The sequence below is a fragment of the Netta rufina genome, assembly GCF_964035555.1.
Source record: "Netta rufina genome assembly, chromosome: 1".
Classification (NCBI taxonomy): domain Eukaryota; kingdom Metazoa; phylum Chordata; class Aves; order Anseriformes; family Anatidae; genus Netta; species Netta rufina.
The window spans coordinates 9,542,899-9,556,244 of NC_140123.1; the positions used below are offsets into that span (position 1 = coordinate 9,542,899).

Sequence of the window (13,346 nt, forward strand, 5' to 3'; positions counted from 1 at the left end):
CTCAACATAGACAATTGGACCTTAAAAAACACCAAATCTCTAAAAAGTGTTAAGAATGATAGAGATACTATCTTTGCATATATATGCAGGTGCTAGAAGTTTTTAAACCCCACAAATATTACCTGAAACTTTGATTGCCTCAGCATCAGCAGCCTGAATTTGAAATTTCCTGTGTTATCTTAAATATGTAAAAAATTATCATTTGGAAGATCATCCCTGTCAGACCTGAGGAGGCCAAGAGTTATTTTTATGAGCTGATACTGTTTGTGATTTAGATTGTTCCTTTTCTTTGCCCTTAACTACATAAGAAATCCATGGGTGGTGTCCATGTGAACAGTTTGGTTTAGCAATAGCAACATAGTGCTAAAAGCTGATTCTCACACCACAAGAATGCCAGCATGAGAACTTCAAAAAGATTTCTCACCGTGTTTGATGGTTTTCTTACCGATAACTACTGACTTCTCCAGAAAGCATTTAATGACCTTGTAATGAAAGCACAAGTTAGATATTAATTGTGTTACTCCACTAGACTGAAAGAGATACTTTACTGATCTAGTTGCAAAGTTTAGGGTGGAGTTAAAATAAGGACATGAAATAAAACCCCATGCTAGCTTGTTGTCAAAGACTGCTTCCATGAGACACAAATGTAAGGTAATTCATGGTCATTTTTGCTTTGGAATCAAGTAAACTGGGATACAGCCATCAAGCTGTTGTCTTGAGTGTTTTTGGATACAGAAAGCAGCATGCTTTAGCCGTGCATTTGACCCCTGCTCAAATGCAGAGACCCAGATGTGAGAATGAAATCTCTTGGTGCATGCATGCAGTGTGATGATGCTAATCCACTGGAAGAACTCAAGAAAGAATTCTTAGTCAAAAATACTAAATTCAGCTTGCATGAAAACTTCATCTAGATATGTATTAGATGAAGAGTACATTAAATGAGTGCTGGGATGAAGCACAAGAGGAATGGAAAGTCTCATGAGGTCTTTTATAAGTGACAAGAATTTTGCCTGGATGCAACATGTGAGGTGTGATTGGCTCGTGTTTTGGTGATTCTACAGTCATGCACAGGAATAGGAACACATATCGTCTTACTTGGTTAACTCTTATGGCTGCTTATATATGGAAAGCTTGATTTTCCAAATACTATCTGAATCACTCACAATTAATCAAAAGAGGCCTCTGCTCAGCAGTAGGTCAAAAAAGACGTATGCTACTCCTCAGTCACATTTCTCATTCAGAATTTCTCATTCATACAGTTTCACAGGGGATTCCTCTGTTAACTAGCTGTTTCAGAAACTTGTCATATGATAACTGTCAAGGCTTGCATTCTTTTTTTTTTTCTTTTTTTTTTTTCTTTTTCTTTTTAACACTGAACATTAAATCTCCTTTGAATATAGAAATAAGATATTGAATGTATTTTTTTGTGTATGGTTGTCTGCATGTATTTGAAGGCTTGTCTGGTTCACTCTGAGGCTGTGCCTCAAGGCTTTCCCAGTTCCTCTGGCTTTTCAATGAAAGTTAATATATATATTTTTATCATTATCCTCAGAGATGGGTCCCTTCTCATGTATACCAGTTTTGCACTAGCCTCCATGGGAAGAACACTAAATGAAATAAATTGCAAAGGTTTCTGAAACAGCCAGGCAGAGAGAAAATCAAATAAATCAAGTAACATTTCTGTGATTAAATCTGTTTTACTAACATAGCATGGAAACCAGGGGAATCGGTCAAACAACAGTAAGTATCAGCCTGTGGTTAGAAACTTTTTTTTAAAAAACAAAACTAAATAAAAAACAGCTCTTTTCTCATTGTTCTTCCTGCTCCAAGTGCCTCCATCACTGGCTCCCCAGCACCAGGACTAGGGGATAATCTCCCTGAATATCTGAGGCGTAGAAGCCAACAGGATTAAAGCACCTCGTGCTCCTCAGCACGGTCATGTGGTGAGCTGCTGATCCCAGCAAAAGGATTTCTCAGCAGAGTTTTCACTTCATTTCCCTATATGTTGTCCCTGCCTTCCTGACATTCTATGTACCATTCTCAACCATTAGGAAATAATTCACAGTGCCATTAGGAAATAATTCACAGTGCTTTTAGGAAAATAAATAAATTAATTAATTAATTAAAACACTCCTCTAATAACAACGACAGCCGAAGAAAATTGGAAAATCCATGTGCAATTTGCCCAGAAGGAAACCAACTGTTATCCTTTTAATTCAAGGGGCAATTTCAAAGTATGTATAATGTCCAATGTCTCTCATATCAATCCATTAGCTCTGATCAGGCTTTCTTAGAAGAAAAAGGAGGTGGGAGATCTGGAGTAACATACATGTATTGAGCAAACAACATAGATAGGGGATTTTCAGACTTCACAGTGGGAGAAAGACCGAAGTCAAGGCTTGTTTTCCCGGTCTTGCTGAAAGTACTTTTATCAAGTCTGTTGGCAAATTGCCTGTATTCTCCAAAAAACTGCAGAGATTCAGGTGCAGATTTGAGTGCAGTCTTAACCATTAATGTGCTATTGATTCCAGTGGAATTCCACTATTTTTGCTTGAAAAGTTTGTCAGCTCTTTTGTGAAGATACTTTGTCATATGCTAGCCTGGGAAATGTAGCTGATGCTGAAATATGAAAAATGCCATTCAAAATCATTTATTTGGTTTCTGCCCTATATGCACACTTAATATGACCCCAAATTTGTTTGCCTTTTCTTAAAAAAATAAAATGTAGTCTACCCCAAAAACATTTTTTTCATGTTCATATTCACTGTGCTTATTTAATTGGTCAGATTCTTCTGAGTTTTTTTAAACAATCATTTACACCAAAAGCATACTAGCAACTATTTTGAAGACCCGACAGTTGTTTCTACGTCCAAATTTTAATTTTACTTCCTCTCCAATTGCCAGAAGAAAGCAATCATGTGCTAAGCAGAAGATTAAAAATTTGTAATAAATGCCTTTATTTTGAAACCTGTAGGGGGTGGGCGAAAAAGTCAGTTGGCTTCCGCCCAGAACATGTGATAATCAGATTAACTATGAAGTGTATTCTCTGTGCAAATGTGCCTAGGGTAGGAATGGGGAAGGACATTGTAGGGTGTAGTGTAGCAGAAGTCAGCAGTGAAGCATTCTCAGCAGAAGGGAGAAAATTCTTTCATACCCAGGACATTGCAGGGGTCAGAGAGGGCTCTCCATGCACTGAAGCATAACACTGATGTTCTCCTGCTGTTCTGTGAGGATGTCTCTGTTTGCCATGGGTTTCCTGCTAGTCATCCTTCAGCCATCCACCGGGCAGTTCCCCAGGGCCTGTGCAAACACCCAGAGCTTACGGAGGAAGGAGTGCTGTCCTCTCTGGGATGGAGATGGGTCCCCTTGTGGAGAGAGTTCCAACAGAGGGGCCTGCCAGGCCATCCTTCTCTCTCAGGCTCCACTGGGGCCACAATTCCCTTTCTCAGGAGTGGATGACAGAGAGGACTGGCCTTCTGTGTTTTACAACCGGACCTGCAAATGTAAAGGTAACTTCATGGGATTCAACTGTGGGGAGTGCAAGTTTGGTTTCTCAGGACTCAACTGCACTGAAAGGCGACTGAGAACAAGAAGAAACATCTTCCAGCTCACCAACAGTGAGAAGGACAAGTTCCTTGCCTACCTTAACTTGGCAAAGAACACCCCCAGCCAGGACTATGTCATTGCCACCGGCACATATACTCAGATGAACAACGGCTCCAACCTCATGTTCAGAAACATCAACATGTATGATCTCTTTGTGTGGATGCATTATTATGCTTCTCGCGACACACTCTTAGGTGGGTCCAATGTGTGGCGGGACATTGATTTTGCCCATGAAGCCCCTGGTTTTCTGCCTTGGCATCGTCTCTTTCTGCTGCTCTGGGAACGTGAGATCCAGAAGATAACAGGTGATGAGAACTTCACCATCCCCTACTGGGATTGGCGAGATGCAGAGGACTGTGTGGTCTGCACGGATGAATACATGGGTGGCAGACATCCAGCTAACCCTAATTTACTCAGCCCAGCATCATTTTTCTCCTCCTGGCAGGTAAGGACAGGACGAGGGGAAAAGATGGGGAAGAAGAAGAAGGGGAGGACAAGGGGAAGGGAAAAGCTGATTGTGTCAGAACTATCCTACCTAACTTTAGGTACTTAATTGAGGTGCACAAGCTGGAGAGAACAAATGATTTTACATGGACTTGATCTTCATTTAGAGCTGTTCATTCATCTCTCTGTCTCTTCTTTGACTGTAGGACTTAGACAGCTTAATTAAGAATAAAAAGTTAGTCTAGAAGGAAGAAAGTCATGGTTTTGTGTCCAAGCATGACCTCTAGCAGGCTAAACAGGCTCAGGTCTTCTGAAGCAGCCAGCAAAGATTAAAAAAGGATTTATGTATGCAAGTTGCTAGCATGTAACTATTGCAAGACAGCTGGTGACTGAATAATGGAAATAGAAGAAAACAGTTCTCAGAGGCTCTACCCCTCTCCGGGTATCTTCCTCCCTGCAAGTGTTAAAAACTATCCAATTAATCTTGTCTGCTTTCAACTTAAATAAACAAACAAATAAATAAGTAGTCTTTAGAGCATGGAAGAAACAGCTGTGTTATTCTCCTCTGTAGCTTAAAAGAAAAATAAGAAGTGATCTCTGTTGCTCAGAGGAACTAAGAAATAAACTCAATAGCTATTCCTGCCACTTAAAAGCACTGCAAGTTAGTCCCTAAACCAAGATTACTGTATATATTCACCTAGGAGATATAGTTGATATTTACCTAGGTTTCATGTATTTGAACTGTGCTATTCTAACAACGGAGGCTTCTAGATGTTTTTAGCCTCTTGCTCATTGCTACCAGTGCCTAGTGACATAAGCTTCCATAGACATATACAATCTTGACAATAGAAACAGTTCCTTCTGGTGCTGAAGTCTATGAATATATTGGTGTAAATCTTGCTTTGTTCTATTTATTTCTGTACCAGTAGCCTAAACGAAGGTTGAGCAGTTTTAGTGATTTAATGAAAAGTGAAAGAGATACAAGACAGCAGCTCTCAGATTACAAAGCAATGACTAACAGGGCTTAATGTACTGGTTTTCTGTGTTTAATCTTGATTTGTGTCCCCTAAACAACATAGACTGTGTCTATACCTGTAAACTCAATTATTCCTGGGTACTGTAACATACCTATTTTAGGACATTCTTTGGCATACATTTTATATATATTATACAAATATATGTAAGTAAATATATATATATATATATATATATATATATATTTACTTACATATATTTGGATATATATATATAAAATATATATATATATATATTTATATGTAGTTCTACCCCAAGCAGGTACTTTTCAGCGACCATTTCTGGGAGATTGTTTGCATATAGTTAAACCGTTTGAGAGACAAAGATGGGTTTGCTAGCATAGACGTGGATTGTTCTGTGCCATTTGGTCCTAGTGCCTGGGAACATTCCTGGCCACATTTAATTCACCAGTGTAGGCTTAGCCATAAAATGCATATAGCCAAAACCATGTATTTTGATCCTATATGTAAAGCTTCCACTCATTTCTAACAGTATTTATCTAGATGAACTCTACTAATTTAATTAGATTGCATTACCGGAATGAAGTGGATCTGATGTTGTTCAGTGCTAAACTAAATAAAGAGTTACACGGAAATGGTACAAGTGTTAAAGTGGAATAAATGAAACTGGAATTGAGCTGGCTACCTGTGTAAAGTGAAGCTATCAGTGCAATACACTGGGTGAGATAACCAAAGTAGTAGGAGACAGGGACTATAAAGGAATCAGCAAGTTGCAAGAAGTGTTTTCTAAAAGCCCTGGAGGGATCAGATAATTACGTGTAGCTTACTTTTTCAACACTATTATTAATCATATCCAGATTCTTGGAATTTCTCCATCCTTGTAATAAATACACAGACACCTTACCAGTGGTAATGAATATATTTAAGAAATAGTATGTTTATAACTTCTTATTTAAGGTCATTGTCACAAATATACTTGGAAAATAATTGCTTTTTTAATGAGATAAGTTGATTTTAAAATATATTTTTATAACTTTAGTGGGCACAACAATGAAAATTGTGCTATATTTAAAACATATCAATGTCAGCATGTAAAAGCACCTAAGTATTTGCTGAAACTCTCCAAGTAATTTCTGCAAATTGTTGCTTATCACTTACATTTTTCAGTCACTTCTGGAAATAATACACTTTCATCAAAATTTCTGAAACAGGATTATAAAAAATTTTAACTTCAAATAGTGACATTCCCATTTAACTTCTTCTACCTGCTGCCTTATTTAGAGAAAGAATGAACGAGATAGATCAGAGCTGCATTTTCAGTCAGTTCAGGATGAAGATACCACACAAACTGATATTTATTTATTGGCCTTGAATTCAAATTTAAATAATAGCATATGATAGAATAACTTAGTTGATACAGTTCCTTCAAGTAGCACAAAATAAGAGATCAGAATCTCACTTCAGAAAATCAAAAGGGAACAAAAATAGACTTAGCTTCAGCCGGAAAACAGCCATAGACTTGCTGCAGAATATGTTGACTATCCAAGCTCTGTAGCAAAGAAAAAAAAGAAAAAAAAAAAAAAAAAAAAAAAAAAAAAAGGAGGAGGAGCCAAATATGTGAAGGAATTTAGGCTTTTATAAAACATTCAAAATAAAAAGAGGGCAGGAGAAACCTATTCAATAACACATCTATTATATGGTATCCTTTTATAATTTTAAGTCTCTTTCCAAAGCATAACAAAATAATGTTTGTCACATTAGGAAATTCTGCACAAGATGCAGTTATGGATTTATTTAAAAAAAAAAAAAAAAAAGCAAAATGCTTATTTGCAGAAAAGCATCTCTCTCTCTCTCTCTTTTTTTTTTTTTCTTTTTTTTTAAGCCCTAAAGAAAAGAGAAAATACTTTATTCCATTGAGAAGTTGCCATGGCAACGTGGATATCCGTGAATACATGCTGAAATTCTTGCTTTTCCCTTACTTTTTCTTCGGCATGCTGCTGTTACCATTTAGCTGAGTGAATTATCTGTCCCCATTTTTCTCATGTTTGTTATCTAAGTGAAACTTTTGATTTCTGACTCTGTTTTTACCAGCAAGACTATCAGAAATCATTAGTGTTTTTGTTTGTTTGCTTTGTTTATGTTTTAGGGTGGGTGGGAAGGATTTTTTTATGCTTTCAGTTACTTGTTTGTGATGATTCAAGTGTTGCATTTAGATTTATTTAGGACTGCATGACACCTACTAATGCTTTACCAAGTTTTGCAATTCCATGCTGATTTAACAGAAAGTGGCAAATACAGATTTTCCATGATATTCTGAGAGGGTTTTTTTTGTTTTTTGGTTTTGTATTCATTTGTATAATTATTCAAGCTAATGGATTTGCTAAAGAAAGTTATTATGCCTCACTTAAATAGCAATAGATGAAATTCTGCTCTCCACTACACCAGAGATAATTTGGAGAAATTACTGAAGTCAATGAAGAGTTTTCTGCAATTAAAAGCAGAATCTTTACATTGGATGTTAGCATCAGAGTTTTGGGGTTCCCCCCATGTGCTGGAGAGACAGTGAGGGAAGTGCTGCTTTAGGTTTGTAATAGTGGAAACAAGGCCACACCACTGGCTTCATCCCCCTGAATTTTGTCTCTTTCAAAAGAAGAGTGCCTTGAGAGAAGTAATTATACCGTGTAGAGAACTGTCTGCTCTCAGCCGCACTGGTGTAAGCCTGGAGCCAATTCTTTGCTGCAAGCACCAAGAATTTCCCTTAGCACTTCATTCCATATCACCCTGCTTAGTGATATTTCATATCACCCACTTACACAAACACAAAGCTAGGGAACAAGTTACACAAATAGCAAACGGATACAAGGCTCCTGAACTAATAATGGCAGTACTTTAGATCCATTACCTGGAACATGACTTCATAAGAAATATGAATTTCAGCTATTCAGGTGCAGTTATTTAATTCTAAGCACAGTTTACCAAGGAACTATAATAGTCTGAGGGGAATGTTTGAAGCTCTGTTTTCTGTTCACCATTAAAAGGGTTAACAAATTTCAAAAATATAAACACCAGAAGCCAACACTTCTTAATTCTTAAACCAGCCAAGCCCTACATCCATCTGCTTGTGGACAGCTGAGTATCTCACAAATTATAACATTCAATTTTTATTGCAACTTATAGGTTTTAGTGTCATCCATAGGCTGGTAAATATATGTATATATATGTGTATATATATATATATATATACACATATATAAATAAATTAAAAAGCCCAAATGAAGCAAATAACTATTAAAATAGAATTTATCAAGACTGATCTCATGATATGCTATCCTCCTCCCCCCAGGGAAGTGGAATCTGCACCCAGCAGGGACAAACAGTTGATCATCCTCTGCCTTTTTATGTTATTATCATCTGAAAGTAACTCCTGTGCTTCCATGGGATCATGGATGGCTAAAAGCAAAGTTTGGCATGTACATGACACTTCTCTAAAATATAGCCACTGTTGATCAGGAATTGTGTAGTGTGAAAAAATAAGCATATTCCAAGGTATAGAAAGAAATAGCTAAGGAATGTCACAAAAAAAAAAAAAAAAAAAAAAAAAAAAAAAGATTTTGTTTTGTTTTGTTTTTAATAATGCACCAAAAAAAGAACTTACCTGTAGAAAGATGGGTTTTTGAGAATTTATGTTAGATGTGAATACAACAACTCTAACAGGGCACAGCTTGGAGACAAATAGAGATCAAGGAATCACATTCTGTCAAGCCATTATATTTCATCTGTAATTGACAGCAGAGTTTCCTACTCCACCCAAGCACCATTCTGAGGTGTTGAACCAGATGTAAATTATCCACTAGTTTTGGGCTGCCTCTGAGCAGAGATTAAACTCAGCCAGCCTTTCCTGAAGGATGAGAAAATACCTTGGAGGGCTCGGGTTTGTTTCAGTGCTGTCACTTCATGCTTGTCTCATCTCTTCGAAGCCTGAGTTTTGTAGCTCCTTCAGTAAATGCTTATGCTAGAAGGGTCACAAAGATAATTACATTTCTTTAAAGTTTAACTTCACATTTTATTTATTTATTCATTTATTTATTTAGTTTGCCTGTTTTACTTTTCAATTCCTGGTAATATTCAGGAGTACATGAATATTCAGTTATAAAGACACACTGTCTATTACAAACCTTTTGGGCTACTATAGGTACAACACCTTTTAAAGTTCTACCTAAAAAAGTGATATCCCAAAGTATAGTTGTACAGTTAGTTCTATTGTAGATCATTTGGGGATTTCCTTGTATTTTTCTCATTTTGTGATTACATTGGCTTCTGCATGCCACTTAATTAGGATTAGATCATGCCAGGCCCAAATGCAGCCAAAATAAATAATTAATTAAATAAAAATAAAAAGTTAACCTCTTTACAATTGCCACATGTTTTAAATCTGGAATGAGGGCTGCACTTTAATGACATTCCCAAGCAAGAACATGTGAATAAATGGAGAAAGACAGAGCAGAGAAAGGCACTGAAGCAGTACAAAGTCTCTTTCAGACACATAATGGGACCCAAGGCTCCGATTTAGGCATCTAGACTTGTTATGGGACAAATAGACACAGGGGAGTGCAGCAAAGAGGACTTGGAAATGCCCACATCCCACCCCTGGGAGAGGCAGGATGTGTCTCACAGACAAGCAAGTCAAGTGGTTGCTCTGGGTGCACTTTGAAGTACATATGTTTAGGCTAGATTAACCTGGAGCATAACACCATGAAAACATGCTGATAGAGCTTCTGGAGAGGTGTGGATTTGGGCTTGGTGAACTTTTGGGTGGTCCTCTGTGGAGTCAGGAGTTCGTCTTGATGATCCTTGTGGGTCCCTTCTGACTTCGGATATTCTGTGCTTTGATTCTATGCTACCCATATTGCAGGTCCCTATGAGCACAGATCATACAAAGCAAGCACAAAGAATTTGTCATCAAAACCCCCAAAGCTTTGAATTTAAAAATAACAGACATAGGACTGAACACTGCCAAAGATTCCTGTAACACAATTCCTTTTATTTAGGCACAGGGTCTGGTCTGTGTAAGCAGTATCATACTAAAAGACAAAAGGGTTTCCCATTTGTGAAAAGGTGCGAGACAGCTGCAACAGTTCCACATGCTTACAGTCTGTTTTCTAAGAAATGATACAAAGAGCTGTGCTAAAGATCTCAGCTGCAGTGCACCAAGGGATTTTTTTATTATTATTTTTTATTTTTTTGGGTGCTACGAGGCCCAGGAATGATGCTGCATATTCTGGACTGCCATCTACTGGCATTTTCTCTCCTAGCTACTTACATACGCTGATCCCCAGAGCATCTTGCTATTTCTCTGGAGCATGTGGATCTATGAATGCAGAAGAGCAGACATTCGGTCTGAGTATGAAACTTTTTACAGGGTGAAGAGATAAATTTGCTCAGGACTGTTCCAAAATGGAATTAGAAAAAAAAAAAAAAAAAAAAAAAAAAAAAAAAAAAAACACGTGTTTAAGCAGTGTTTTGCTACCAGAAACACCTACTGAATGACAGGAAGGCAATTATGTGACCTATTTTGTGTAAACTTTATGCAGATTAAATCTAGAATAAAAAGTTTGATTGGCCTTTGTTCTGTTACAACTTACACAACACTTTACTGATGAAACAGCAAATAATAGTTTCAGGATAGAACCATATTTTGTAATACCTCAATTATACCTTTCTGGAAAAGCATCCTGGCTAACTTTATGGCCAGCCTTTAATTTGTAGTGCAGAACAAATGGCAGAAGGGCACAGATAAGCATTTTCATTCCTTCCCCTTATGCTGTTATTTCATGAGCATGAGTTAATGGATACCTTATAGCATCTGGCTTCTGTTCGGTTAGTCAGACAGTTAACAAGGGCTACACTGAGACATAAATTGAACAATAACAAAATAAATAGACATTTATAAGCCTCATAACATTAAGAGTTGCATTAAATCACGCTGAAACAGATAAACAAAACACTGGGGAAATGTTCTTTTTTTTAGTATATTTGAGCGCATGCCTGAAGATTGCCCATCTGAATATTTGAGTTTTGAAGGCAACATGAGATTCCTCTTTAGAACGCAACAGGGATGTGTCTCCATGGTGGTGGGAAGAGGATGAAAAGACAGGAGATGACAGGGCAGAGAAGCCAAAAGAAGATCTACATAAGGACTGGAGAAAACAGAGCTAGACAGAAAGCTTGCATGCATGTAGTTTCCAAGCCAAATGCAGATTGGGGAATGGGTTGAGATCCACCAGCCAAGACTCACTTGTTTTCTTCACTAGTGCATTTCTAAGGACATAGGACTGTCCATTCTTTATAAACAAATTACTAGAGCATTTCCCACAGCCTGAAACCCCTGTTTTCCTTTTAACTGTGTTGAACTACAAGAAAACAATCATAAAAACAATAGTATAGCTGTGCTTTGTGTTTATAAATGTAGGTCTTTCCATCTTGCTACATCTCCCTTCCTGGTGAATTCTGAAAAGAAACTTCTTAGAGCTGCCAGGAGGGATCGAGTTCTACACACATGAAACTCTGCTGGATAACCACCTATAGCCTCCAAGGGCATCTCACTAGTTTTAAGAGACTGGGGAAAATATCAGTTAAAAGAGCAGTCTCAATGGATAAATTTTTCTGATAAGCTTTCTTATCTCTTCCAAAAAAAAAATAAAAAATTATTCATGAGATTCATATTCATAGGAAGCTTATCACTTAAGAACTCCAGCTCCTTAGGAAATCTAGGTTATATCACCAGCTCTGTCACATATTTTCTGTGAATTTGTGGTCAAATCACTTAGAAAAAAAGATATTTCTTATCTCCTTCCAGTCATCCAAAAGTTCATTAGGCAGCAAGGCAGCAAAGCAAGTTGCTTTTGTCTCTGTCTTTAGTGACTTCAGAGGCACATCCATGCCTCCAGGGTGTGATTCAGCCCATCCTAATGCAGAAGCAGAACATTAAGTTGAACACTCTTAATTTTGCTTTCCTTGCTAACTGCAGTACAGAGACAGTTTTAACATTGATTTTTTTTACACATTTTCTTTCATTGACTTAATCAATGGAGAGAGTTTGGTACCCCTTAGAAGTAAGCACACCTCACCTACCAGACGTCTGGTTTCGGAGGGTTGAATCACAAGTGGAAGATGCCGCTCTCTCTCTATTGATTGCAGAAGTTGCTCTAAAGCTCTGTTTCAATCCAGCAATTCGTACACAGCTACTGCTGGCAAAGTGAATCTCCCACTCAATTCTTTCACTAACAGAGAATCACATGTTCTTCTACCTCATTCACAGCAGAAATGACTGCTTTCAATAACTTTCTTCATTGTTTCTGTCCATGAAACAGGAACACATCTCTGGGATGAAAGAGTTCTAGAGGTTTTAGTGTTACGTATTTTCTCTTAAGATATATCACTCGATATTAAGACCTGTTATTTTTCCATACAGTTTTCTCAATAACCGCATTGATTACCTGTTAACCACAGAATCCTATATTTTGAATAGATCTCCGCTTGTTTGGAGCATTGTTTGGGTGTTTTGGATTTTTGTTTTGTTTTCAGAAAAAAATAATGCAAAGCACTAGATAACACACTTTGTTCAGACTCTCAGCCTCATCTGAGGTACATACGAAACATCTACTGGAAGTTTTGAGCGACCATTATTCTTTTTAATTTTTGTAGACCCCGTCAGCTGTGTCACAAGACAGGACCACCAAACCATCTAGTCTGATCTTCTCCTTGTTATTGTGTCATTATCTTTTCCTCCATCCTCCATTCTGACTGCATGTCAGGCAGGTTTTCCTGAATGTAAAGAAGAAATGGGAACCTGTACTAAGCGCCTACGGGTTTATTTTAGCAGAACATGGGGAAAAAATAATAAAATAAAATAAAATAAAATAAAATAAAATAAAATAAAATAAAATAAAATAAAATAAAATAAAATAAAAAATAAATAAAATAAAATAAAATAAAATAAAATAAAATAAAATAAAATAAAATAAAATAAAATAAAATAAAATAAAATAAAATAAAATAAAATATAAAATAAATAATGTCCAAGCAGCGGATGCAGTGAGAGCTAGCATATGAGAGTTCTTACGATGACCATGATATTTTCATAGTCATCAGAGGACCTACATCCTTAGGTAACTAATAAGTTGTGGCTTTTAAAAGATTCTGAGCAACACACAAGTAACACTGATGGTCCGTGTGGTCACTTTTAACCCATAGCAAATGTGAAGGAGTTTACAATTATCTGAGTATCATTTAAAGTAACAT

At 37.0% G+C, this 13,346-nt stretch overlaps 1 protein-coding gene across 1 annotated transcript in view; it reads left to right on the forward strand.

The window, feature by feature from the left end:
* Positions 1-3,232: 3,232 nt before the first annotated feature.
* The window catches only part of TYR (tyrosinase), a gene marked incomplete at both ends in the record, with an annotated part of 52,838 nt that continues 42,724 nt past the window's right edge, over positions 3,233-13,346 (forward strand). Inside the window, one exon of the mRNA XM_084305848.1 lies at positions 3,233-4,051. Within this exon, the coding sequence (XP_084161974.1) occupies positions 3,233-4,051 (819 nt within the window). The remainder of the gene's footprint in view (positions 4,052-13,346) is intronic.